This window comes from Lichenostomus cassidix, chromosome 12 (genome assembly GCF_008360975.1).
Source record: "Lichenostomus cassidix isolate B80296 chromosome 12, HeHo_3.0, whole genome shotgun sequence".
NCBI lineage: Eukaryota > Metazoa > Chordata > Aves > Passeriformes > Meliphagidae > Lichenostomus > Lichenostomus cassidix.
This window is the reverse complement of record NC_139493.1, coordinates 8,897,553-8,924,536: the sequence shown is the minus strand read 5'-3', so window position 1 is coordinate 8,924,536 and position 26,984 is coordinate 8,897,553. Positions and strand designations below refer to the sequence as shown.

General features: G+C 42.9%; 1 protein-coding gene across 2 annotated transcripts in view; it reads left to right on the top strand.

Moving 5' to 3' along the window:
* Positions 1-26,984, top strand: part of SETD5 (SET domain containing 5) — a 65,155-nt gene that overhangs the window by 35,504 nt on the left and 2,667 nt on the right. Inside the window, exons 9-22 of one of the 2 annotated variants that reach the window (XM_085072536.1) lie at positions 3,814-3,962; positions 4,275-4,392; positions 4,821-4,930; positions 5,217-5,463; positions 5,654-5,734; positions 8,082-8,345; positions 9,183-9,503; positions 10,008-10,250; positions 13,576-13,705; positions 14,909-15,162; positions 17,513-17,569; positions 18,995-19,462; positions 21,156-21,442; positions 24,135-24,268. In XM_085072536.1, coding sequence (XP_084928662.1) covers positions 3,814-3,962; positions 4,275-4,392; positions 4,821-4,930; positions 5,217-5,463; positions 5,654-5,734; positions 8,082-8,345; positions 9,183-9,503; positions 10,008-10,250; positions 13,576-13,705; positions 14,909-15,162; positions 17,513-17,569; positions 18,995-19,462; positions 21,156-21,442; positions 24,135-24,268 — 2,863 coding nt within the window. Of the gene's footprint in view, positions 1-3,813; positions 3,963-4,274; positions 4,393-4,820; positions 4,931-5,216; positions 5,464-5,653; positions 5,735-8,081; positions 8,346-9,182; positions 9,504-10,007; positions 10,251-13,575; positions 13,706-14,908; positions 15,163-17,512; positions 17,570-18,994; positions 21,443-24,134; positions 24,269-26,984 lie in introns of those variants that run through there. The other variant, XM_085072535.1, reaches the window with a different exon arrangement.

Below are 26,984 nucleotides of genomic sequence, written 5' to 3'. Positions count from 1 at the left end.
AGGAGAAACAAGAAACCAGTGTGTTTGTGTGGTTTATGTCCTCCCCACGCTTAGCTGTTGTTTCATCTGATCTGTGCTTTATTGAACAGAGCACAGCATTCCTACACAGTTTAGGCTTTCCTGGGGCTTCCTTGTCCAGAAGAATGGAGATAGGTGCATCTGAAAGGGGGGGCTCTGAAAGAGAAGTGGAGCACCTCTTCTGTAGGAAGGGAGCAAAGTCAGAAACCTGAATATCACGTATATGTTTGTGCTTGAATCATTCTTGTTTATATCAACTGACTCGGTGAAGTTCACATGCTCCCTCCCACCTTTCCCTCTGCTTTCATGCAGGTGAAGCACTTCAGGCAGAGCACAGATATTGCCAGTAAGGGAGAGTGCAGAAAGAGGACTTTGGACCAAACTTTCTTCCATTCTTGCCTCTGGTTCTGCAATAAATAAGATTTCTTTGAGGGGGTTGGGAAGAAACTCTTCTTGATGGTTATGTGAGTAGCCTTTCTAAAGAGAGCAGCTGAGGAAATACAGAGAAGAAAAAGTTCTACTTCTCTAGAAATCTTAATATTTTTTGAGACTAAATGTAACCAATTCTGTCTGCCTCACATGGGTTTTAGTAAAAGTCCTGAAATAAGTAAAAAAACACATGCTGTTTCTGGATATGTGTATAGCAGGACACAAGACTGTAAAAGATATCATATATAAATGTGCTTGTTCTTGTCATGCTCTCTCAGCCTCTCCCTTCCCAGTACAGACATAGGTTTTCCCATAGGAAAATGTGGCCAGCATTTCAAATCAGAAAACTCCAAATGTTACACATCCCAAAGAAGCAAAAAGGTAGAAATTTGCAAAACTTCATTGTGAGCTGCAGTTACTCTGAACAAGCTGTTGGTAGGTACTTTACATTGCACATGCTGGGAAGGTATCAGGGGACTTCATGGTTACATAGTTCCTCTTGGACATGGAGGAGAGACCAGGTGGCTCTGCTGCGTTGCTGCTTGTCAGCTCCTATGTCCTGTAGTCTCTGCTCAGGAGGTGGCTGTGGAGTGTTGTGAGGAGAGCACCTGCACAGGTGTGGAGCACGTGCTGTCACGTGCTGCATTCTATTTTTGTTTCACTCATTTGTCTCATTTTGCTGAGTTCTCAGGCAAACTGAGAAGGCTTGTTGGTTTGCATCAGTTGTCTTTTAACTAGGTATCATTATTGAACATAAAAATAGCTTTTCTGTGAGATAAGGGAAAATAGGTACTTTGAGCTAGAAAAGAATCAGGAGGCTGTGTCAATATGCAGTTGGCAGCTGTGTATAGAAGTATTGTCACTGCTCTCTTTGACCATGAAGATTCTGGAGAGAGGAGAAAGGAATAAAAATAATGTTTTATATGCCCTGCATACTCTTAACAACTGAGAGAGTTGTTGGACTTAGGTCAACAATGGTGCAAGTATATACTTTAAAAAAAAAAAGAAAAAAAGATTGACATGTGACCTAAAAGCATTCTCAAACCAGGGAGAGTAGGGAAAGATGGGTTAAGAGTTATACGTGGAGAATGTGGGATTTTGGTCATTGGAATATTTTGGATAAGACAAGAGGAAGTGGTCTCAAGTTGCACCAGGGCAGGTTTACAATACATTTTAGTAATTTTTCTTTTACCAGAAGGGTTATCAAACTGGCTGCCCAGGGAAATGGTGCAGTTACCATTCCTGGAAGTATTTTAAAGACTTTTGGATGTGGCACTGAGAGATATGGGTTAGTGATGGACTAGACAGTGGTGGGTTAACCGTTGAACTCGATCTTAGAGGGCTTTTCGTACCTAAATGATGCTGTGATTTTATGATAAATGAGTTCTCAGCTGTCCTACCAATGCAAAGGGAGAGTTGTGAAAATATGAAGCTGTTTAGTGTTATGAATAAAATCATCTTAGTCCTGGCTACTGCCAGTTGCTTGACAAACTGAAAGCTGTGAATCACTTTCCTGATTGTTGTTGCCAAACCAAACCCAGGGTTAGTATTTGCCCTTTGTTGCCTCTGATAATTGCTGACTTGAGCTCAAACCCCTGATTGATTTCACATTTTGAAGTGAAGAGCGAAAGGGCCTTTATAAAATAAAGCCACTGAGTATTATGCAGATGTTGCTCTGCAAACATATCAGAACAGTTTTGGCTGATTAGCAGTCAGCAGTCCCTAGCCTATGACATGAATAAAATCATTTGTTCTTTTCACACATGAAAGCATGGCAGCTAATCCTCTTCGTATTTCTAAATTCAGAGAATGAAGACAAGCTGAGCTATGTCTTACCAGAAGAGCTATGAGATCATTCCTGTTTCACCAAACTCAGATAAATAAGTTTTACAGATGCAGAGCTTCTCTTTTCTGTATGGACTTTCTCCTCCTCTCACCACCTCACCTTATCCCACCTATGTTCCCCAAGCTGTTTTCTGGCATGAGGTGAAGAGTAATACAAGTCAGTCATGGGGCAAAGGTGAGAGTGAAGGCTGCCAGACATTAACTTGCATCTCTGAAAGATACGATCTCATTGATACTCTTAGTATTGATAGAGTAGTAGAACAGTGTAGTTTGGGAGGAACCACTGAAGGTCATCTAGTCCAGTCCTTGTGCATAGGGCCAGCTTAGGTGAGAAAGTATAACAAATGAGCCTGGGTTCCCAGTTCTGACTGCTGCTGTAAGACATTAACTTTATTTTCATTAGGTTAAAACGTTGTGTGTTCTGTCATTGTCTAGGCTGAGCCCCTTCTTAAACTTATTTTTATCCATTTCAGCTGAGTGCTCAGTAGCTGTTTCTAATGAGAGTCTTCTCAGGAAAAGTTGGGAACTTGCTTTTAGTAAAATTTTGGGGTTTACTCCTACTTTAGATCCATGATTGTCATTATTAAGTCAGAACACTTTTGCCTCAGTTCACTTTGGAAAACTGTCAAAAGTGGGTCTTTATAAGCAGTGAATAGAATGCTTAGGATGGAACAGGCACAGCAGCACTGGTGGTGAGGCAGCCAGTCATCTTCACATAATCTTTACTTGCAGAGAGGTTCAATTTGTTAAGGAGGAAAAGTACTTTTTTTAAAATTGAATAAGTCTTTCCTATGCCCTAGTGCTTTTAATATCCCTTCCATTATTCCATAAAATATGTCATATTTGGATGTCTGTGCTTAAAGAATGTTGTGGTTTCATACTGTCGAGACACATTGTTGTGAAAATCCATTGTAATAGAGCTGTAGATTTTAACATGAAGATGTTTCCACAAGCTGTCACTACTTTGTTAAAAATTTATTTCCTCATGTTAGAAAAGAAACTAGAAATCAACAGCACTGGCTGAGCAGAGAGATGTAGAGAAGTTTCTGGATGGAGATGGAAATTGCCAGCTTAAGCCTTTGGCCTGTTAGCTAGAACTTACCATCCTCTGCAGAAGGAAAAGCTTGCATTTTTTCCTCTGAATGTGTGACAACCCACAATTTAGGGAAGATCTGAATTATTCTGGCTGTGAAAATGGCCATAATTGCAGAGCAACTCCCAGTTACTAGCAAGTGACAGGTCTGGTTATGCGTCCTAGCTGCTAGACTGAAATACTCAGTCTGATAGATTTGTCAGGCTATTGTTGAAGGAAAGGAATAAATACTGTTTGCTTTTGATAAATATTATTAAGGTTACTGGCCATTACTAAATTGTTACAGAATGAACAATCTATTCACCTGGCAGAGTTTCTGTGTGTTACTATTAGATTATTTTTTTTTCTTTTTAGGTAGGTAAAATATTCTTCATGAGTTAGAGGCCTTTGGTTCAAATTCTCTTCTTTTGCTCTGGTTTTTGTTACAGCTGCAGCTGGGAAGGGTGACTCGGGTTCAGAAGCACCGGAAGATCCTGAGGGCAGCAAGAGACTTGGCACTAGATACCCTTATAATTGAGTATCGAGGGAAGGTTATGTTACGACAGCAATTCGAGGTCAATGGGCATTTCTTCAAAAAGTAAGAGTACTATGAAATGATTGCTGTGAGAGCATCGTGGCACAGAGACTGGTGTCTCTGTAGGATAATGCTCACTTACAGGGCCCTGTCAGCTGTGCCGCCCATAGAAATATGAAATCAGATATATCACCTCAGCTTGATGCTCTGCTGATGGACCAAACCCTCTGAAATAGAACTCTTAAATTGATGGAAGTGCATAAGCCCCCAGAGCAATAGTGCTGATGGAAGTGCTGCTTCCAGTGAAGTGAGGGATACCTGTTAACAACAGTGCTGTGGGTATTTTGAGATTGAGATGTTCTGTTGCTTCTCCAGGCCATATCCCTTTGTGCTGTTCTACTCCAAGTTCAATGGTGTTGAGATGTGTGTCGATGCCCGCACCTTTGGTAATGATGCCAGGTTCATCAGGCGCTCTTGCACTCCAAATGCAGAGGTAAATGCTGTCTTCGTCATCACTGTAATTGCAAATGCATGTTTTACATAGGCTTAGTGCTCTTCCTGACTTAAAATGCACTAAATGGGGTAAATTCTCTGTGTCGCTTGCTTGTTTGATGGTTTATACTTGGAATATGAGAAAGTTTGGGAACATGAGGGGTTCTTTTTTGAAAGAGAAATTTTTTTTTTATATATATGTCTTTCCTCTGGCTGCATAATGATACTTAGGGTAAACAGGTAGTAGTAGATGTAAGTGGAAAAGCACCGGATGAGAAAAGAGCAGTGAAGCAGGCTTTTCCCTGTGGAGAATTTGGGATAATTATTCATGGAGTAGATAAGAGCTACTTCGCAGAAGAAGGCTTCCCTTTTGAAAGCAGGAAATGCAACCTGTGGTGACATCAGTTTCTTTCTACTTTGTTTAACAAGGTTCGTCATGTGATTGCTGATGGGATGATCCACCTGTGCATCTATGCTGTTGCCACCATTGCCAAGGACACAGAGGTTACCATCGCCTTTGACTATGAGTACAACATCTGGTGAGTCCTTCACCTCGCCCAGGAGCTCTCCACTGCCCTCCTGGACTGGACATCTTCCTCCAGCCCTTTCCTCGCATTCTACATATTGCTCCGTTTTCTACTGAATTGCATTTCCCGGCTATTCTGTCCAGTTCTGCTGGCATGTTCTACAATAGAGGCCATAAGGTAGCCTGCTGTCCCTTGCTTTGGCACGTGGTGAGATGTTTAGTAGGAGATGCATTGAATGTCTCTGTGCAAGGGTTGAGAAATGAAGAGTGACATGAATTATGTTTGTGTTTTGGAGCAGCAATTATAAAGTGGACTGTGCGTGTCACAAGGGGAACCGGAATTGCCCTGTGCAGAAACGTAGCCCAAATGCTGCAGAACACCTACCTCCACCTGTTTTAGGCACACTGATTGGGGCAGAAACACGCCGGCGAAAGGCCCGTCGAAAGGAGCTAGAAATGGAACAGCAGAGCATTGCATCCGATGAGAACAGCGGTCAGCAAACTGAGGAAGTTCCTGAGGGACCTGCAGCAGTCAGCGACAATGAGGTAAAACCTTTGGCCCCTTGGTACATATGTTACAATTCAGTGCTGCAGGAGTCTGATCCAATAGCATTGGAATGTGAAGAGCAGAAACAGTGGGAAGCCTTTTTTTGAACCTTTAGCACCTTAAATTACCATAGAAATCTTGATAACTTTACAACAGTACTGGGTTACTAAATCTGGGTTTCTCTCTCAGGTGCCAGAGAAGGAGGAGAAACAAGAAGGGGAGAAAGAGGAGCCTGTAGATGAACAGGGAGCCTTGGTCCACAGCCGACGGGCAAGTACCTCTCTCTGTCTGGGTATCATCTCCCTTAGGATTTGCTTCAGTCAGTGACCAACAGGTCCAGTTGGTCATTTCACTTGTTTGAACACAAATACCAACATACAGTGATCTACAGTAATTTGATTAACAGCAGCACAAAAAAAAGAGTAAAAAATCACCCAGGCTGACTCCACATCACACGATTTATATTAGGGTGCTGCAGATTAGGAGATACACGATAGATTTGTTTCCTTATTGAAAGGTTTAACTGTTACTTTCAGGGCTGTTCTATAGTCTAAAACACACCATTAACAAAACTGTCCGCACCGGATTCCAAAAAGGTAATTGCACCTTTGTTCCTGCTGCCCTTCCTTATTGCCAGTACAAGAATTTATTGCACTATATAGAACTATAGCATAGTTTGAGTTGGAAGGGACTTTCAAAGGTCACCTAGTCCTACCCCCCTTGCAATGTGCAGAGATATCTTCAACTCAATCATACCATGAACCAGAACCTGATTTTTCTTAAAACTTGATCATTTTTGCTGGGTTAGATTTGTCAACAGGTGTTTGTTCTGTGTATGGTTTCATAAACATGTTACCATGTGGGGAAAAGGGTAGGATCAAGTTGCAAAATTTAGTAAGAGAAGTAGACCACCAACAGTACTATTGGCACATATTTAGGAAATCTTTGTGCTCCCAAATGACTGTTGTCTTAAACAGTCTTCTTGATCAGAATATATCTTAGAGCTCTGGGATCTTGGATAACACAGTCCTTTTTCAGCCTTCATCTGTACTCAGTAGAGCTGGTGTTTTTTTTCTTGTGCTGTTTATGGCTCTTGGGATTGCTGCCTGGATTAGAATGTTCTATGCATGTGAATGGAGCTGTTCTGGCTCTTAATTCATTAATTTAAATAAACAAGAAAAAAATCCAAACAAAAATGCAAATACACAATTAAAACAATCAACCGACCAGAAACCCAAGGAAGAAACCCAGAAAAATTGCTCTTATCCTTTTACCAGCCAACAAATGTATTGGAGATAGGAATTCCCTGTTCTTCTTTGCTCACCAATATCATAATAACCTGTCTTCTAATCAGAGACATGAATCTTCCAAGTGTAAATTTCCTGAGAATGCTTTAAATGTTAAGATAGTGCAGTAACTTGCAGAGCCAAGGGCCATCCAGTGGAGAGGTCCTTGGATTATCTCATGGATTTTTTTAGAATAGATCAGATAGAGCAGTCAGTTTCCATTGAAATTTGAATGAGAGCAGTCATCCATCAGATTGGCCTTAAAGCTTGGAGGGAAGATTTTATTTTAATGCAGGAAGGCCGATCTCTTTTTGGGACAGAATAGCTCAGTAAGTCTGAGTGAAGTGTTAGTTTCCCATGAGCCTGTAAGCCCTTTTCCTGTAGGTTGCACCAGTTAATCTGCTTTAATGCGATTCAGTTTTCTATACTTGGCACCAGGTAAATACCCATATCTTTAGTTTTCCCAGTCTCTCTTTGTGTGTGTGTGTGTGTGTGTGTAGTAGTTTTTACAAGAAAACTTTGAAGGCCAGGCTGTGTGCTACAAAACACTTTCTCTTCCATGACAAGTCTCAGAAGACACTTGACCCCACTTCTTAAAACCCACTTGATTCTTGCCAGTCACTGCAACATTATTGTACTGGGCTTTTTACATACATAATTACCAATTAGTTTTGACACAGCCAGGTGATAAGATTTCCTGTCCTTTCTGTTTACCTAATAAATGAACTTGTTTTGGCTCTCTGTTCTCTCATGTTCTGTTTTCTTATCCACTCTGTAAGCTGCTTAGACCAAAGCTTTTATTTTTGAGCTGGGTCATCTCCTGACATTCTTCCTGGGAAAGGAATGAATCTGGAACATTTTAATCAGTTTGTGTGGTGTATTACACTTGCTGCAAATTACTGAATCACTTTTGTTGCCCCTGGCTTCTGTTTGGTTCTAACATTTGGTCATTAGCAAGTAGCTCTGTTTGTTTCCAAGTCATCTCTTCACTCTGCTTATGCTTTCTTACAGTTTTTAATTCTTCAAAATTATGCATTTCCTTGGGGCTGTTTTATAAATATAACTCAGTAGTATCTAAGTGGTCCTATTTAAGAACAAAGTTGAGTTCTTCTACTTGTGCTACAAACACATGATTATGTTGTTGTTATTCTGGGAAATTTGCCATGTTGAAAAATGCAAATAACTGATAAGAACTGCTTCTCTCTGTCCTCTGTCTGGCTTTTGTCATTGCTGTTTGGCAGTTGCTCTCCTTGTGCTGCTTCCCATATCTGTTCTTGCCTTCTTTATGTGCACAATCCACCATGCTTACTTCATTTACCTTTGTGTTGCAGTCCCGGGAAGACAGGAAGGTAGAAGCCATCATGCACATGTTTGAGAACTTGGAAAAGAGAAAGAGGAGACGAGAGCAACCATCAGACCGAAACAGCACTGATGCTGAAGTCAGCGTCAATTCTGAAGCTCCTGAACTGGAAGAAGTAAAAACAGAGACTCCTGAAACTGAAGATGGAAGTTCAGCACTAAGTGCTCCTCCTCCTGCTGTTTCTAACAGTACCAGCACTACTGGGGTGAACACACGACGGTCTTCACAAGTAGCGGTAAGACGAAGATAGAACTGTTTGTTGCCTTGTATGAAGCTCAGGTGCAGCCATATCTATCATAAGATCGTTGAGGTGGGGAGGAGTTTCGTGGGCTCTCTAGTCCATTCTGAGTCAGGTAGGGACAGCTTTGAAGCTAGACCAGGTTGGCCAGGGTTTTACCCAGTCTTGTCTTGAAAACCTCCAGGGATGGAAATTGCACCTCTTACAATTCACGACTGTTAGGCTGAAAAAAGTTTGTCGTATATCCAGTCTGAACTTCTCATTTCAGTGTATGTCCACTGATGCACCACTGCATCTTCTTAGTGGCTTCAGGCTGTTTGTAGGAAGAGTACTGTTACATCCCACTCAGTCCTCTCTGGACTGAACAAGCCCAGCTCCTTATCCAGGTGAACACCTTTGGTACTGATGTGAACTTAAGTTGGATGCATAATTGCAGTGATGGAAAGTTCTTTTCTTTTTGTTTGGGTTTTTTTTTGACCCAGTCTACTTTGGATGCATGTGTTCCCATTTTATGGCAGGGCCCAGACACTTGCCTGGAATGCTCCATGTCAGCTCAGGTCAGGAAAAAGAGCAGTTACCTTGAGACAAGCAGCAAGTTTCCTATTGCTGCTTTCTACCTAAAGACCCATGTTCTGTCCTTTAAGAACGCAGAAGACAAAACGATAATGTGCCAGTGTTGAAGGGTCCCCAAGGCCATCTTATGAACCAACACAGAGTCCAACAAGATTTTGAGAGTCAGGTAGTGTCAATAAATACATCTCAATTCTTGATCCTGTATGCAGAGAAAAGGAATACTCTTAGAGGTGCTTGGACTGATGACATTTTATTTTGTAGGATGCTGTCCCCGAAAAAACAGTGACTAAGCCAGCTCCAGCAAAACCCTCCAGGCCGCGACCAAAAAGTCGCTTCTCTCGATACCGGACCAGTTCAGCACAAAGACTGAGAAGGCAGAAACAAGCCAGTTCCCAGCAAGCTGAACTTGCACAGGCTGTCCCAGAGGAAGGAAGCACTGCCAGCTTGGTAACCACAACAGATGCCAGCAATGTGGAAGGGCCAGGAGAAGGCAAACAGTCGACAGGATCTGACCCGACTGCTGTCCTGGCTACAGGATCCCAGTCTAATCGAGCTGCAGTAAAGTACCCCAAAACAAAAAAGGTAAATATGATCAAGTGCTGAAAGTTGGGATGGCAGGCTGGGGGTATTCATTTAGGATGCAGCAAACAGGTTAACTCTCAGCTTAGAACTGAAGACCAAGAAGGAGTGTGACTGCAACTGTCATGTCCAAGCTTGGATAAACTTGGAGTAAAAGGAGGAAGGAGGAAAAATTGTAGAAGCTAGCAGGCAGCTGCCACATACTGGACATAAATTAGCTATTAATACATTTAGTTCTGTGTCTAGAAACTAGTTATGAACAAGGTGATCAAGTTTTTGGAGAACCTTCTAATAAGGTGAATGGAGCATAAAATCGAGCTACTTCTGTAACACTGGGCTGTGTCTCCGACAGGTGAGAATTGTGTTTGACACAGGAAGTCCTTCCTCTTGAGAAGGAGGGAGGTTTTGTGGCTGACCTTAGCACTGCTTCCCCATACACCATTGTGCCATATGGCCTTTCTTCATCAGCTGTGCTGGTTGCACTGATGTGTGTGTTTCCTCCTTTAGTACCTTGTTACCGAATGGCTGAACGACAAGGCAGAAAAGCAGGAGTGTCCTATTGAGTGTCCTCTGCGCATTACCACAGACCCAACAGTTTTGGCAACTACCCTAAATATGTTGCCAGGTCTTGTGCACTCCCCGCTGATTTGTACCACACCTAAACACTACATTCGCTTTGGTTCACCTTTCAACCCTGAGAGGCGTCGAAGGCCCTTTCTGTTGGATGGCATTTACAGCTCCTGTAAGAAGGTATGTTTGTTTATGTCTTAACTTCACACCAGGTGTACTCATCTTACTGGCCCTCTTGTAAAGTTGTTGTGTCCTTTTGGAGTTTATTTCCATGTATTCCTGCTGAGCTAGTGTGTTGATGCAGGGTCCAGGCTATGACTGCTGACCTCTTTGCCAGAGTTCAGTTTCCATCCTTGCCTTTTGCCACGGTAGAACAACTGTTCTGTGACTGCTCTTTTAGAAGCACGTACTTTCAGATCAGCAGTGGCTGTTTCATTATCCAGCATACACAATTCTCAAAGAGTGTTGAGTGCTTCCCTTAGAAAGTTTTATGTTACTACTACACAATCAGAAGATGGTTGTGGGGTTGTGGGCATTGTGGGGATAGGACAGTGTTGCAGAGGACCTCAAGAATCCAGTGCCTCAGTTAAGATCCGTTGTCTTTGGAGAGCCTTTGTGGTTTAAAAGCTTTTGAGTTTGCCTGTTCACAAGAACAAGTCCACAGCTCTTTGTTTGGGATCACAAACTGCCTATCTACAACAGATACATGCAGAAAGCCTGAACCAGGCCCAGCTAAGGATTTAGTTCCTTCACAGATGACCAGTAAATGCCAGTATTTACCCATCTGCAGGGAAACAGCAGCCAGGGTAGTTTGCTCAGTCAGATTTGTATCAGAATCTATCTTCCCTGTTGCCTGTTGGTTTTGCTCAGAGACTTTTCCAGTTCCTATGTGATTACCTGAGAACAATTATATAGAAATCCTTTCTGCTCTCCCTGTCTTGGTGGCTTTCAGGTACCATGTGTGGTTTCTTTGCCTTCCTTTGTTTGAGGGTGTTTTTCCAGAGAGAATCTTTGGACTTCACTGTTTCCACCTTCCACCAATTTGTTGTCATGTCCTAACAGTCTCTTGAGTATTTCCTTCATAGGTAAAGCTCTCCATGGTTCATATATAGATGTATGACAAAACCTTGTCTGTTTCTGTGTGCCTGGGCAACCTCCTCATGCATCTGTAAACTGAGAACTGCAAGGTTTGAGCTTCTTTTGAACCTTAAGAGCAGCTTTGAGCCTCAAGGTAGAGAGAAGCATCCAGAGTGGAGCTGGCAGAGTTATTTGGAGTTCTGTGCTCAGTGCAGTTGCCATACAACTGGCTAGCAAGTTCACAGTGGAGATAAAACTATTGTCGTGGAACAAGTCTTCCAATCTGTTACAACACTTAACTCTTCTCTAGTCAGATGATAATTCTCACTGCTGCAGAGGGAGTGGACCAGTCTCACTATGGATGGCTTCCATTTAGTCCACACCTTCCTTGAAGCTGTGTCCAAAACTGGATGTTGTGTTGCAGTTGGGACATTTTCAAGACAGAAAAGTTGCTCTGTGTCTTCTAACCTGTACCCATTTGTGCATCCCAGTATGACTGAGTTTTCTTTGACAGGTTGATTTAAACTCATGATTTAGCATGTTTGTTGGAACAACCCATTAGTTTTCTAGCCTGTAATTGTAGAAGTGATTGTTTCTAGCTTTTTATGGTACTTTGTTCTAGCCTGTGCTAAGCTGTGTCCTGGTATTCCCTATCCATTTCCCAATTCTTGTTTCTTAATCTGAAAACTTAAATACACTGCCTATTCTATTAAATAGTTTAAAAAGTACTAAAAGTTTCTGTGTCCAGAACAGATGTTACAGAAATAATTTGTTAGATTTCTACTTTTTGAATGTAAATAATTGCTAACTGTTCTAGAGAGAGGTTTCATCCATTTCACAAGAGATCCCTGGCTTTTTCTTGGAAAATGCTTTTTAGCATTTGGTGGCTTTATGACTTAACAGTCTGGAGATGTAAAAGTTTGCTTCTCATGTTCAGGAATGTTTAGAAAACTCACAGGGAATGCCTCCTTTTCAGCCAGCCGAGGTCTAGAAGTGGTCCAGAACTTGATGATATGCTCTCTCAAGACCTGATCAGTGTCTTGTCTACTTTTGACTACTCAGCCAAGGAGGTTGATTTATAAAGGCTGTTGAAATAGATCACATATTTTCTTGGATTGTCAGCAGGCCTCATCCTTAAACTACTGAGAACTGTGCCAAAAAACTCAGCTGATGATGTCAGTTTGCATCCAAAGCAGTGTCTGAAGCTCGCAAGGAAACTGAACTGTAACCTGCTCTCACGTTAATCACACACTGTGCAGTGACTTGGCTGTCAGATCAGATGCCACGTTTGAGGTAGAGGTGCTCCAGACTGGCTGGCACTTCTCACTTTTCCTGGCGGCCACAGTGGAATCCCTTGAGTTACATTTGAACAGAGAAGAAGCATCTGCTGTACAGTAGTGAAGGCCATCAAAATAGATCCTGTCACCTGCTCTTCATCCTCGCATTGAAGTTTGCACTTTGAGGATTGTGGCCACTGAGTTTGTGATGTGCTTTCACAGTAGCTTTGAGGAATCATAAGACACACGTGTGTATCCATAATAGGATACACATTGTTGGCATGCAGATGAACTGTGGATTGCTGAAAGGTAAAAGTACAATTTTGAACCTCTCTAGGACAAGAAGAGTCTGGTAAAGTGAGTCCCCTGGGTATACTACACAGATGAAAATTACTGTTTGCTTTTTTTCAGCAGTTTGCTGTCATCCCACTGGATCACCTGAGTGGTTTCCCTTATATTGTGGCAGTTATTTTTATAGTAAATTAAGCAAAGGTTCCTGCCTGCCATTAGGAGTCAGTTTGTATCAAGATACAGCACTAGCACACCCACTGCAGCAGCTGATTTGCTGAGGCTTCAGTTCATTTTGCTCCTGTGAGATGTGAAACATTCTTAATTGTCCATGTTCGGAAGACCACTGTGACTTACCTTTTCTGTTAGTAGCTGAAGAAAAGATTTGCCTTTATTATTCTTTTCTTGGTTTACCCTTCTTGAAAACTGCTGCTTGCATTTTAATCAGATTTTTTTTTTTGCTCATATTTGCTCTCTTGGGCAGGAAACAGCTTTTTTGCAAAAATCAGTGTTGTGGATAGTTCATCATATTTGTGTCCCTTTTCTATTAAATTGTGATTGCGTTTAACAGTTTTAGGTGCCACTGTTCTGCATTTTTATAATTTGCTCTTTGCTTATTATGTCTGTGTTACTGCTGAGGACTGCTGCTCCCAGAGCCCATGTCAGGAAGGGCACAGCCCCAGCACAGTAGGTGGTGTGCTCAGTGCTGACAGCCGTGTTCTAACGTGCTCCGAGCGAGGTAACTCTGGGCTTCTGAGCAGCCTCCCTGCTCCACACAAGTGTAGGAGTTGGAGTGCATCCTGCAGGATGGCAGAGAAAGTACCTGAGGAGTTTCACATTTATGTAGTCTCGTTTGTTTTCAGCGCTGGATCAAACAAGCCTTGGAAGAGGGGATGACTCAGACCTCACCAGCTCCGCAAGAGAACAGAGCCCAGTGTCTATACCAAAGCAATGAGAACAGCAGCTCCTCCAGCATCTGCAAAGATGACACAGGTGAGTGTTAAGCACCATCAGGGCAGCATGGGCACTGCAGTCAAGACTGGGGAAGGTGCTGAGTAGCAAAGGCACAGCTGCACAAGTGACATGTCCATGTGTCCTGCTTGCCTGATGGCACAGCTTTAGGGTAGGTGAGAATGTTGATTTGCTGTTCATTCAGATTTCTGCAGACCTATTCTAGCTTGAGCATCTGTAAAATTTCTCAGTATTTTCATGTGAAAAGATAATCACTTAACATTGCATCATCAGCCTCAGAGCTCTGGGATCTCTTGTACAATGGAAGGGAGGGGGGGAGAGGGAGGAGAGCCCAGTATCATCTCTTTTCAGCAAGATGCTGTTAGAAGGACAGCTAAATACCTGATGACTGTAGGAAGATGTAGCAAAGTCTTACAGGCACATGTGTAAGACTAACAAACAGATGACTAAGTCTCAAGAATGGAGAAGCTAAAATCTGAGTAAAGCAGCAGAATGGTTAAATATTTTGTCTGAATTTACAGAGAAAGAGAGTGAAGATCAGCCCAGTCAGGGATGAGTTTTCCCAGGATGACAGACAGGAAGCCAGACATCACACAGATAATACAAATTCAATTATTGAAAAGTTAGATGAATAGCAAAAGAAACAGAATGCCAGAACCAATAAATGTAAGTCTCAAGCAAGACCTGACCTGTAGAATTTACTGGTGGGTTGTTTTGTTTTTCTACACTAAGCATTGAAAAAGGGTATTATTTTGAAGAGAGGTAGGCCTGAGGGAAAGGCTTTAATCCTTTGTGGAAGTGGAAATGTGCTTTGGCTGTATTGATGTAGTTTATAGGGAACTATTACGTTCAGGTAATGATAACTGAGCTGTCTCTGGTTTGTTTGTAAGAATAACAGTGACATGTCCTTTGACCTCTCTCCTCTGCTCTCCTCTTTTTAACCTTTCTTCCTTTCCCATGGCTCCCTCTTGTGCTTGCTTCTAGTGAAATATTTGTTTTCCTTGTTCACTGCATATTCCTGATTATGTCTTGTTCTGTTACCAGTATCTAGACGTTGATATAGAAGTAATTCAGAGGTACTTCATTTTTAGGAGTCTTTTGTAGTTGCATTGAAGACTCCTGGACTTCATTTGGGCTGGGAGTAGGGGGAAGGACATAACCCATGGTTTGCTCATGGTTACTGTTAATGGTTGAGCCATGTCCTCAGTTCAGTTTGTGTTTCAGACTTGCTGAGTCCCCTGAAGAAATGGAAGTCTCGCTACTTGATGGAGCAGAACGTTAAGAAGTTGCTGCGGCCGCTGTCCCCTGTCACCCCCCCACCTGCCGTCCCTTCGGTCCCTGGCTCAGCGAGCCCACAGCTGGCCACGCCCTGCTCATCGCTGCCCGGGGAGGAGGAGACTCGCAATGGTTATGGCATCATGTTCTCACCCATCCCCTCTCTGGCTGCCAGTCGCTGCAATACTCCACTACAGTTCGAGGTAAATCTGCCCGGGACTGGAGTGCTAAAAAGAAAGGAACGGGAATATTTGCAGCAGAGGTGGCACTAGGGACACCTTCCTTTTTGAGTATGTATTCCTGAGCAGCATCACAGTCTCAGCCTCAAGAGCACTGCTGTCTTTCTCTTCTACATCACTTCTGGCCAAATCTCTTGCTTTGTGAAATGTCAAACCTTGCTACAGCCCAACCTCCCCTCACTTTGTGGCTACCAGTAGCATTAGTTTTATCTTTTTTTTTGCTTCTGCAGAGTAGCTCCTAAATTCTCAGGTTTTTTAGTGATCTTTAACCATCTTCTCCATTTCACATCTCTGTGCCAATGTGATTTCCAATCCCTGCCTCTTCAAAAGAATACAAGTGTTCCACTTCTCAGAGGCTGTAAGACATCCTTGGCTCCTCTTTCCCCAAACAACTTTCAGTAACTCCAAGTATGGTAACAATAGTTCACATCATCTTCGACTATATTCTTTGGTTTTCTTTACATGGACTGGGTAGAAGGAAATTGCCTTAATACCTTTGATTTCTTGATAGCTTCCTTCTGCAAAATTTGGCAGAATTGATGAGCAGGCTGTGTAGGTGTTTTCCATTGCTCTAAACTCTGTGGGATAGTTACCAGCATTCATCCAGTCAGGACCTTCCACTCTGTGCCTTTTAATAGGGATCATGCTGTTCGCAGGTTTGGTTTTATTTTCTAGTGTAGCATTTTTTCATTAAAAAAACCTCATGAAAGTCTTCAGTCTAGCTGCTCATACTCTGCTAGTTAGAACCATTAAATAAAATGGTGCAGTGGTGGACTGCTCCACACAAGGACTATTTTGTAGGAATCCCACATCTGTTCAGCAACAGGGCCAACATTCCTTTGTGGTGTTTTTAGCTTAATGTGCTTTGATTAGTTTGTTTGGGAGCCCTTTCTTGTAAGCTGTTTGAGAGGCAGCTCTGTAGAGGTTAGCAGGGAAGATTGTGGAGCATTGAGAGAGATGAAAGACTGTTTCAGACAGAAAGAGCCTAACTGGAAACAATCCTTACCCTTGCAGTGGTTGAACTGGCAGATAAGGGCTGTGTTGCCATGAACCTCCAGAGTCTAACCATTCCTTTCCTGTCCCACCTGAGTGTTAATTAGCCTTGATTTCACTGGGTATCTATAACTGGTTTTTTTACCTTTTTTTCTCTCCTGAAAAGAATCTTAACTCAATGGACCACAGTTTTAACAAGTGAATGCATGCCCCCAAGTATAAAACTGTGGCATTCTGGGGAGAGCAACAGAAAAATTCTTCAATCAGTTCACAAGCTTCCTCAAGCAAGTGGAAGTTGTGACTTGCCATCTTGTTTTGCTGGGAAATACATTTTTGGAAGGCTTTTAAGAAACTTCCTTCTTGAATGATTTCCTAGCTGCTCTCTATAAAACTTGTATCACAAGCTTCTGAAGCTCTGGTTGTCAGGTTTTTGCACACTGAGGTTTTTCAGACTCAGTTTTGTGATCTTTTTAGAGTGGAAATAAATTAGAGGATGCTTGGCTCCTCCATATTCATGAGAGTGACCAGAAACATGACATGCCTCTGTTTTTCCTGTGGAGTTTGTCAGAACTTTTTGTTAAGAAATTTCTGATATTCCTCAGTTTTCTGAGGTTTTCTGCTTTGCAGAAAACAGTGACTCCTGCTATATTTCTCTGGTAGCAACATAGCTCTGGGAATCCTGCCTCTCTGATTCTGTTTTAGGCTTGCTCAGTAGCATGGAAAGGGGAGTGCTTGGGAAGAGCCCTTAACCATGCTGTCACACACATACACTGCCTTCACTGATAGGTGCTCAGATGGTACAACATTTCATAAAGCTGGCTGCTCACACCTTTTCTCTTGGCTTGAGCTGGAAAGGTGGCCCACAGTGGATTGGAGGAGACATGTTTGTTTGTTTTATAGTACGTGTCTGTGAGAGGTCATCTTAGTGTTTGGGGGATCTTAGGTTACTTCCTGGGCTAAACCAAGCTTTTCTTTCTCTCCTATGTTTTCAGACTAAATCCGTAATTGTCCTTCTCTATATTTCATGGTGCAAAGTCTGTCTGACAGCATCAGAAATATAAAGAGTTAGCTGCTGCTTTTCTTAACATTCACATGCTCTGTTTTGGGTACTAAGTTGCATCATGAGATGCAGTAACTCAGTCCTATCTCTGCTTCCAGGAAGCTTTAGAATCCACCAACCATGTTGCTGTCTAGGCTGGGGCCAGTTCCTGAGACAGTTGTTTAGAACAGCCATTGCTAACCTGTTTGCTATTTTGTACATTGTAATTTCCCTCTTGACTTTTGAAGTAGACGAATAACTAGATGCTTTTCCCTCCTCTAGAACGTATCCTCCCCCGAGAGCTCCCCTGCGCATAGACCCGAGTCCATGTCACCTGAGGTAGTTATGGCACCTGAGCTGGGAGTGTGTGTGCTGTGTGTGTGCTGGGAGGGGAGGGAGCAGTGTGCAGGCACTAAGGGGAATAAGGGTGGAGCTTTAGTCACAGTAAGGCTGAGGAGAGTTTTCAGGGTTATCACAACAAAGCAAACCAGTTGAACGCTGGAATTTATGATTCGCTTGTTGACCCTAGTGGGAAGCAGGCAAGTGCAAAGGCTTGGTATGTCTCAGCTGCTGAGGTGCAGGCAAGAGATTTGAGGACCATGGAAATAATATCACCAATATCAGATCCAGCCCAGCAGATGAGTGGTCTGTGAAATTTACTTGATAGTGACCAAATGACTGCTGGGGAAGGGAAAGCATTCAACACTAGTTTTGACTTATGAGCACACAGTGGTACACCTGACTTGCTCTCTTCAGCCTTGACTTACCACCTGCTCACTTGCAGACTGAAAATGTTGAGGAGATGCCAAAAAGTAGTATTTTGCTTACCCACTGACCTGTTGTAAAAGATGAGATGAACTGCCTTGCTCAGTGACTGTTTCGTAGTAGAAAATACTTGGATTATTTGAAGCCATAATACAGTACGAGAAATGTTCTCAGAGACAGCAGGAGGGCAGAGCTGGTGCCTGGTGCTGCTGTGTTTTTCCTTCTGCACTGTAGTCCTGCAAAGAGGATGAAATCTTGTCAGTTATACTCATTGTCTGAGATCCTGACATATTAATGTGGTGAAGGAGATGATTATTCTGCTGCCCTTGAGGGTTTTTGGCACTTCAAGTAGATAAATGAATATACTGTTGTATCACTGCCTAGTGCTCCAGAAACTCTGACAAGCACAAAGATGATGCCATTGTGGTTTTGTTGGAAATTGTAAAATGTAGAAATACAGTAAAAATTAAATGAATGTACTATTGTTAGAGATTTCCAATGCTCACAATAAGTGAAAACAAATGGCTTAGAGGTCCTGGGTATTTTATTGTTAGGAAGTTAGTAGTGGCTGACTTGGGACAGGCAAGAACTTGGCTAATAAAACAGTGAAAGGACAGCAGATCTTTTCTGTTCTCTCCTGGCTACTGCTGTGTGTTAGCATCAACTTGGGGACGTATGAGGCAATTGAAAATGCTGGGTTTAATTCATTAACTGCCTGGGGATAGTACTGAGCCTTATCCTCTTGCTGCAGAAAGACTGCTGAAGGGGAGAGAGGGCATCCCATGTTGGGCAGCTGAACTGATCATTGTTTAGTCTCAGTCATTCCCCTGTGGAATGAACAGAACAGGAAAAAACCAAAGGGGTAATCAGAAGGGAACAGGGAAGCAGGAAAGCTAGCATTGTACAGAGGATTTTCTGACTTAAATTTCTCTCCCTACCCTTGCCTGACTCTTTTCCTGACTTCCCACCCCCCTCCTATATCCTTCTTGGATTTTCCAGGTCTGCCTCCGATCCGACCCAGATTTGAAGGGTGGGTACCTGGATTCCAGTGCAAATACCTGCCAGGAACGGCCATCGCTGCTCAGTTTTGGATCCTCTGATGTGGCTCCACAATCCTCCATAAACTCTACTTCAGAGATGAACTTCCCAGGGAAAAGTGGGGAAGCACAGATGCTGCTACGAAGCTCTGATCAGGCTTTTCGGACAGAGTTTAATTTAATGTATGCCTTCTCCCCATTGAACGCTATGCCACGCGTGGATGGGTTGTTACGGGGATCTCCTCCTTTGGGAGAGAGGAAGCCAATGAATTCAGAAGCAGGATGCTGCAGTTCTCCTGCCGAAGGGTATTTCAGCAGACATGAGTCAGGGCTGCTCAAAGAGACAGTGCATGGATCCATGTCTCCCTGCGGCGAGAGGGCTTGTGAAGGCCCCAGAGCTGCTCCCCAGAATCCGCCACAAAGGAAGAAGGCAAGTATTCCTGTAAAAAAACTGTTGGATTGTCATGATGTTTACAGTTTCCATTCAGGTTCCTGCAAAGACTTAGAGGGAGAATGAAGAGAGTCTGGGTGAGTTATCCAGGCATCCAACACCTGGGTGAAAACAGTTGTTGAAAGAGAGAGCTACCCTTTAGATTTTGATGTGAGAAGTGGAAGAAAAACACCACAGTGAAAATACCTCTTCTGGGATCACAGAAGAGAGACCAGGATGCTGGCAGCTTTCATCAATGATTGGTAAACTGAGACAAGACCCAGAGCAATAACATAGTGCAGCTGTACAGCTGGTGGAGGTGTTACATATCAGGATGAAAAGGGTCCTTACTAGGAAAGAGAGTCTAATGTTTCAAAAGAAAACATAGGCTGTTTATTAGAACATATTAGAACATTTCCATAATATTGCAGGGAAAGTAAGATGAAGGTTATTTAAATTTTGGCTATTTGAAACTGAAAACGCAGGAATAACAAAAGCAAATACATATTGGATTCTTACAGCAGGCAGTGACCCTCATGGGACTAAAACTGAGGGAGAATGTTACATCATGGTCATGATGTGATAAAACTGGTACTCGTGGGACAAATATCCGTGCCTTTTCCTGTGCTTGGATTTCTTTTTTATGGCAAGTGTAGTAACTCAGATCACTTGTATATGGGTCCAGCTGGATGGAGTATCTTATTTCCATTTCTGGGGTCTCTTGATTTTTTTTCTTTTGGTTTTTCTTTTAAAATTGCACTTATCTTAAAACCTTCATATGTTGAGTTACTTTTGGAAATACCCTGTTCAATATTTTAAAAATTGAAAAGCCTTCTGTATGGGCATTGAGTCATAGCTGATAAATACTTCAGTAGAGCTGCCTTCTGTGAGTCCTTTATGGCTCCGTGCCTCTTAATAACTCTGAGGGAAGGCACACTGAAAGGTAAATGCTCAGCTGGAAATATTTGTGTCTTTTCAGTTCTGCTGACCTTGTATTACGAGGCTGCTTTATTTTTGGTTGGTGTCTTTGACAAATCTGAGGCTGCTTTGCCCAAAACACATTCTGCCTTTGCTATAAGGAGTTTGTTTTAGTGGTAGTGCTGGAGGTTTGCAATAGCAAAATAAATTTAAAAAATAGTTTCTGTAGCAGGAATCTGCTCTAAGCAAGTTAAAATTCTGTGCAAGGTTTCACCAAGCTTTTAGTATTAATGTGGCTGAACTAGTATAGATGAAGTGGGCGCTGAAGACACCAGTTCTGTGAAGAAGACTCTTATTACCTGTTTTAGGGATGTACTGATACTGAAAAAAAATTACTTAATGTCATGATCCAGAGAGAGTGTTTGGAGGGTTTTGAGAGGAGGGAGGAGGGTATAGAGGCTTGATGCTTGAATATGCAAGCATGTCCTGAAGTAATGTGAAAATCCAGGTGGTTAGAGAAGCAAATGAGCTGGATGTTTCTGCTGTAGTATTGGTCATAAAAAGTAAAAGGTGGGTGATCATAGCAGTTTGAATTTGCACCGCTTTAGCTCTTTTCTGGAGTTCCTGCAGATCCAGAAAGAGTTGATAACCCAAATATGCCTTTTCAAGTTTTACCTGCAGACCCAGAAGATTCTTTAGATGGTGCATGAGCCTGTTCCTCCCCCTGTCCTAGTGCTCTGTGTTCCCTGACTCAGGGCTGTATTTTCTCCCCCAGGTCTCGCTCCTGGAGTACCGCAAGCGGAAACAGGAGGCCAAGGAGGGCGGCGATTCCGGGCGCGGCGCAGGGACCCCAACCCGGCAGGGCAGCGGCGGCTCCGGGACTGACGCCGACGGGAACAGCCTGTCGGGCTCTGCAGCACGAACTCCGTCCTCCCCACAAAGTGGCTTCTCCCCTTCTCATCCCTCCCTGCCTCACGTAGAGGACATCAGCCCACCAGACTCTAGGGGCTGTAGTTCCTCATCATCGCTCAGTAAATCCCAGGAGAGCATCAGCAGTAGGTGGTGAGTGTTATCCTTCCAAGCAAGCCTGAGAGTGCTCCACAGGGAAGGACCAAACTCCCCAGGGGGCATTTCCATAACAATATGTGCAGTGAGATGAATTCATTTGGGTCTCTTGGTATTGTTCTCTTTTATAATTGCTAAACAACTGTGAAGGATACCAGCACTCTTCTCAGACTGTCTTTTATTCTTGATCTAGATATCAAAAATTTGTTTTGAAAGATACAAAATTAAGCAGTTGTTTTTCTACCAGTTCCCTTTTGAGGTTGTAAGGTCTTGCTCAGGCAATGAAAATCTAATCCAGGTCTTTTTTTGCTGAACCTTCATTCTTTTTGGACATGAGCGATACTAAGTCCACTCCTGTTCTGAAGGAAAGTTGACGACCCTCTGGAATTTTGCATTTGAGAAGCAACAGCTCCAGCTTTGCTAATGTTCCAGACTGTGGTCAGTGGCTTGCCTATGGCATGGACAAACAACCTTTATCATTGTTACCGTGAGAAAGTTTGATAAGGGGAAGGGCTAGTCTTCAAAAACATTTGAACCTGGTCCAAAACATGAAGTAGTGCACTGGATTGCAGTGTGGGGCATTATAGTGCCAGTGATGGCTGGGAGGTTCTGCTGGCTGGAGCTGTGTAGGGTACTGGCTCTGCTGCTCTTCAGTCAGGTTCTGGTCATGCACACCACCAGCACAGAGGCACACACAGACACACACCCCCCTTTCCTGATGCTGATCTCCACATACATGGTTGGGTGACTGCTTGGGTAATGGCAGGGGGGTGACATGGGGAGAGATGCAAAGCAGGGCCAAGGGCAGTGAGAAGTATGAAATTTGTGCTGAAAGCACTTGGGTGAATTTGGAGGAGTAATCAGATCTGTTTCCTTCTTTTTTCCATCACTTTTCAAGCAGAGTTTAATATAAACAGTTTGTCTTTTACCTCTCTGACAGTTTTCTGTCTACCAGATGACCTTCTGCCAGATACTGGGACTGGCCACAGCTGAGGCAGTCTGCTAATGATTAGTTTAGCATCATTATTTTATTTTCAGATATTCTATAAAAGTGGTAATAGCCCATGTCGTTGTCCTCCTGTGCTACTTCCTTTTGCCTGTAAAAGAGAAAGAAAAAAAAACACCAGGTGAATGAACTAAAACTAGTTCAGGGTGAGGTGTCAGTGTGGCATCCTTGCTTTAGTACAACGTTTTATGTTCTCTGAGCTTCATCTGCTGCTCCCTCAGCAGGTGCTGCTCTGGCTTTAGTTTCCCACATGGTTTCAGGAGTAAGTATTGTGTGGGAATAAAGATCCTATTGTTATGGGACACTGGATATAAAGTTGAAACCATGCTGGTACATTTTGAAATGCGATCAAGCAGATTTGCTGCCTTTAAAATTCTTGGGTTTCTGTGTTTTAATGGGCAAGGCTGACAAACATACAGTCACCTTCTACTTTTAAAAAATGTATTAGAACCTGAATGTTACTGAGCTAAAGTGACCCAGTTTCATCTTTAACTCTGTGTGCTTACATGTCAGATACACTTCCAGACATCCACAATAATATTAGGAGGAGAAGAAATTGGTGGGAACTAAAATTCTGTGCTGTAATTTGTAGAGTTTTCCAAATTCTTGCTGAATTCTGCAATAATTGACAGTAGCTTTTGTTTAAAAAAAAAGGGTCTATTTCAGTTGCCAAGATAAAGCCATCACAATGTAAATAGATGTGCTGCAGCCCAGTAAACCCAGCCTTGCAGAAAACAAGTCTCCAAGCAAACAAAACAGTGAAAAAAATGTAATGTAAAGCAGAGTTTTCCATATATTGTAAAAAATTAAATGCAGAAATCAGTTAATATGCTGTTAAGCTGCGTGCTTGCACAGTATGCAGTGCATTTAACATAATCAAAATTCAGGCATTTTAAAGGCACAAATTCTTCAGTGTCCATGGTAAAGGCATTGTAAATCCCTGGTCATGGTGATGCTTAAACATGGTGTAGGTTAAAACACATATTTCCAAAGAGATTTGGATGGTCCTGTGCATGGTAGACTGAATGTTGACCCAGGGGTCTGGAGTTTGTCTGTGGACCTGTTTTTCTTCTACAGTTTGGCATTAGGAGAGCCACTTCATCTCTTTTTCACCCTTAGACACAACATTTATAAATGGAACAATATCTAGCACTAATCTTGAATTGAGAGTTTTCACACTACAAAATAAACAGGACAAAGTGGCATTAGTGGGCAAAATGGCCCAGCTAGCTCTGCTCAGGAATGTTGCAGTATCCAACTGTATTGTCTTGGCACTGTATTATCATGAAGGTATTGAGTTTGCTTCTGCTTAGTTTGAAACTGAATTAGTTTGAATGAAAGTAATTATGCAAAATAAGTGCAACTAATCTTAAGCCAATACCAGGATTTTCAAAATGCTGTTGACTCTCAAAACAGTTTTTCTGTAACCAGGTGATTTGCTGAACTGAATGCTTATACCATGTTTTTGATTAAAGATTTGGTGTTCTGGGGGCAGCGGTGCCATGATAGCCAGAGAGCAGCAGTCTGAAATCACACTGGAGGTTTTTTACATGGCAAAAGCAGTTCAGAAGTTTATTCCTCATCTGTCTAAAGAGCTGGTGGTCTCTGACTCCCTGTGCATTGGTCACATTGCTCTCAGCTGTGTCCCAGCAATCCTCAGCTGTTCCTGGGGTTTTGTTGCAGGATGGTCCCCACGTCAGTGGAGAGGCTCCGGGAGGGCCGGGGGATGCTGGAGAAGGTGCTGCGGAGCGGTGCAAAGGTGTCCCAGAGACACGAATCCTCCCCTACCCGGGACAGTGCTCTCGAGAGAGATGCAGGTAGGATCATAAAACTTGGAGACATTTGGTTGGTGGGAAATGATGTGCTCGGATAACTTTGCCAGCTTGTCTGGGAAGTTGGTTAGTTGTACCTTCATCTTTAGCATTATCAAACCTGCCTTCTGCAAACCATACTTTATTGTTATTCAGATACTGCTTGAGCCTGTATCCCTCTTCCATAAGAGCTGGAAGACCTCTAGATTTTTCCAAGGATTGAATTCAAGACTTCCTGCACCTTGACTCTGCTTCTTTATCCTAGGACAGATGGGTTAGCACCTCCTAGTCTCTGAAAGTGCTGTCATTTAATGCTCATTGGCTGAACATTCAGACAAGTTTATTACCTTGTTTCTGAGCATTTTAGGACAAGTATGTATTTCCTTCATTCCAAATCAGACTTTTCCCCAATTGCAGTAAGGTGTGTTTGAGACCAGCTTTGGATATTGACTTCTCATTCGGAGTTCTCCTGGTTTTGTACACCTAAGCACATTTTTTCAGTGCTTTTTCTTCATCTAGTCTTGAGAGGGATCATCTTCCCTATCAAATATGTCACAGTTTTATGATACCCCAGTGGGAGTCTTTTCCATGTCTTTTCCATACCAGTGGAAGTGGCTTTCTTGGTTATTTTTTAGAAGGGTAAGCAAAATCCAGGCTCTTGGAACAGGTCTTTGCCCACTGTAACCTGTAGAGTTCTGAAGAGCTCTGGCTCTTCAGTTTCACCCAAGAATTAGGATGGAGTTAAACTTTCATCTGCAGCGATAAATTGTTTCTTGTTACATAAACCCCATCCCATTCTGAGTTGTGAAAACCTAATGCTGCAGCTGACAAAAGTCATCTTGTCTCCTTCATCCTAGCACAGCAAAGTACGTTTTTTCTTCTTTTGCTTGCTCTGGCAATTTCAGCAGCTTGTTTAGATTCTTGTTTAGATTCTTTGAGCCACCTCCCCTCCCCCAGTTGCTGCTCTGCTTCTTAGTGAAACAAATGGGTGGCTGAGTCCCTGCTGTTCCTGGTAGCACCTGGAGGAGTTGTGAAGATGCACATGTTCACTTGATGCTGTAACAGATAATATTAACAGGAACTAAAAAATCCCAAAGTTGGAGGGTTTGCTGATGAGGCATATAGCAATGAAGTGGAATTTGTGTGCATTGCACGCTTCTGAGAACTGCAGCTGCTCTCAGCAAAACCTGTCACTTCATATATGCTTGAGGTTAACACAGGCCAGTACAGCCAAGAGAAGCAGTTATTCATGTCCTTCCCTTGTGCAGGTATTGAGAATGGGAGAGGGAAATGTTGGCTCTAGCTTTTAAGTTTACATAAAGCAAATTCAGGAAGGTCATAGTTTATTTACCCTTTGTAATTTAGTCTTTCAGTAGTCTTTAACTTGTCAAGGTTTTTTTCTGAGAACAGGCACTGCCAGTAAACTGTGCAGCCCTACTGGTGTGCTCAGCCTTTTAAGAGACAGTTTTCTTCCAGTATGTTTAAATTTCTTCTCATTCTCATACTCGACTTGTGTTAATCACAACAATCTCTTGGATTGTACAGTCTCTTCTGTGTGTGACTGTTTAACAAAACATGCCCCGAACTTGTGAATTTTGCCATTCTGCAGTACTTGGAATGTCACCAAACAGCCACTTGCTGCATCGATCTCATTTCAGAAATTGAAGGTGGCACAGGACATGTGCTGGAATCTTCACATCCCAGTGTCTGTGCAGGCCTGTGCCCTGAGGGAATTTCTGAGCCTCAAGAGCAGACAAGAGCTCCTGTGCCCTGAGGGAATTTTTGAGCCTCAAAAGCAGACAAGAGCTCCATCCAGATCGCTGTTAGCTAAGCTAGCACTGTGGTGTAGCACAGAGAGGACAATGGCAGCAGAACCATGGGCACTGCTGGCACTGATGCTTGTGCCAGTGGAGCTGGGGCAAAGCCAGACTTGTCTGGCAGAAGTACAGAGCAGACTGAGGCAGCGTGTCCTGTTTCATGACTGAGACACATCTGTCATATAAATTTGATACTAATACCAACACTGTTTCACCAAGGCATTTCAAATGTGGCTGCTGAGAATCCCTGAGATGCTGCAGATAAACAGCTCTGTCTCATTCGTCTGCAGCAGAACTCTGATGTGAAATCTCCTAGTCCCAGCTCCCTCCTGAAGAAAGCAAGATCACCAGCCATGGTTGTAGGGGTAGCAGCTGAAACACACAATTGGCACAGTGGCTGGGTCACTGCAGTAAGTACTTCTTGCCTGCCCCAGGTCAGGTTCAGTGATATGGTAGGACAAGAAGCTCTCCCACCTTTGAAGTGCTAGAAAGGCTTACTCTGTCAGGAAGCATTTTATATTTCTTGGTCTCTCACTTATCTGAGGTGGATCAGTATGTGCTGTGCTGCCAGTGCCCTTCAAACCTCAAAGCATTTTCATCATCTTGTCCTGTTAAAAAAAACAGGCATTTCTGAGGTCTAAGAGTATCTCTGTAGCAACTCAAGTTGTCTTGTAAACCGTAGTCCCCAAAATGGCAGCACGGGATGTCTGTCTTTGGAAGCATCTGGATCTGCCTATGAGAAAAACTGGCCAGAGATAAACCAGACCACACTGGTGTGAGGGGAGCAGTCATTCTTACATGTGTGTCTATTTACATATGTTAAGGTTTCCCAGTTCTCTTTTGCTGGGTTTCTTCAGCTTCTGAAATGCTGATGGCTGGGGATGCTGCTCTGGTCTCAGCTGGCG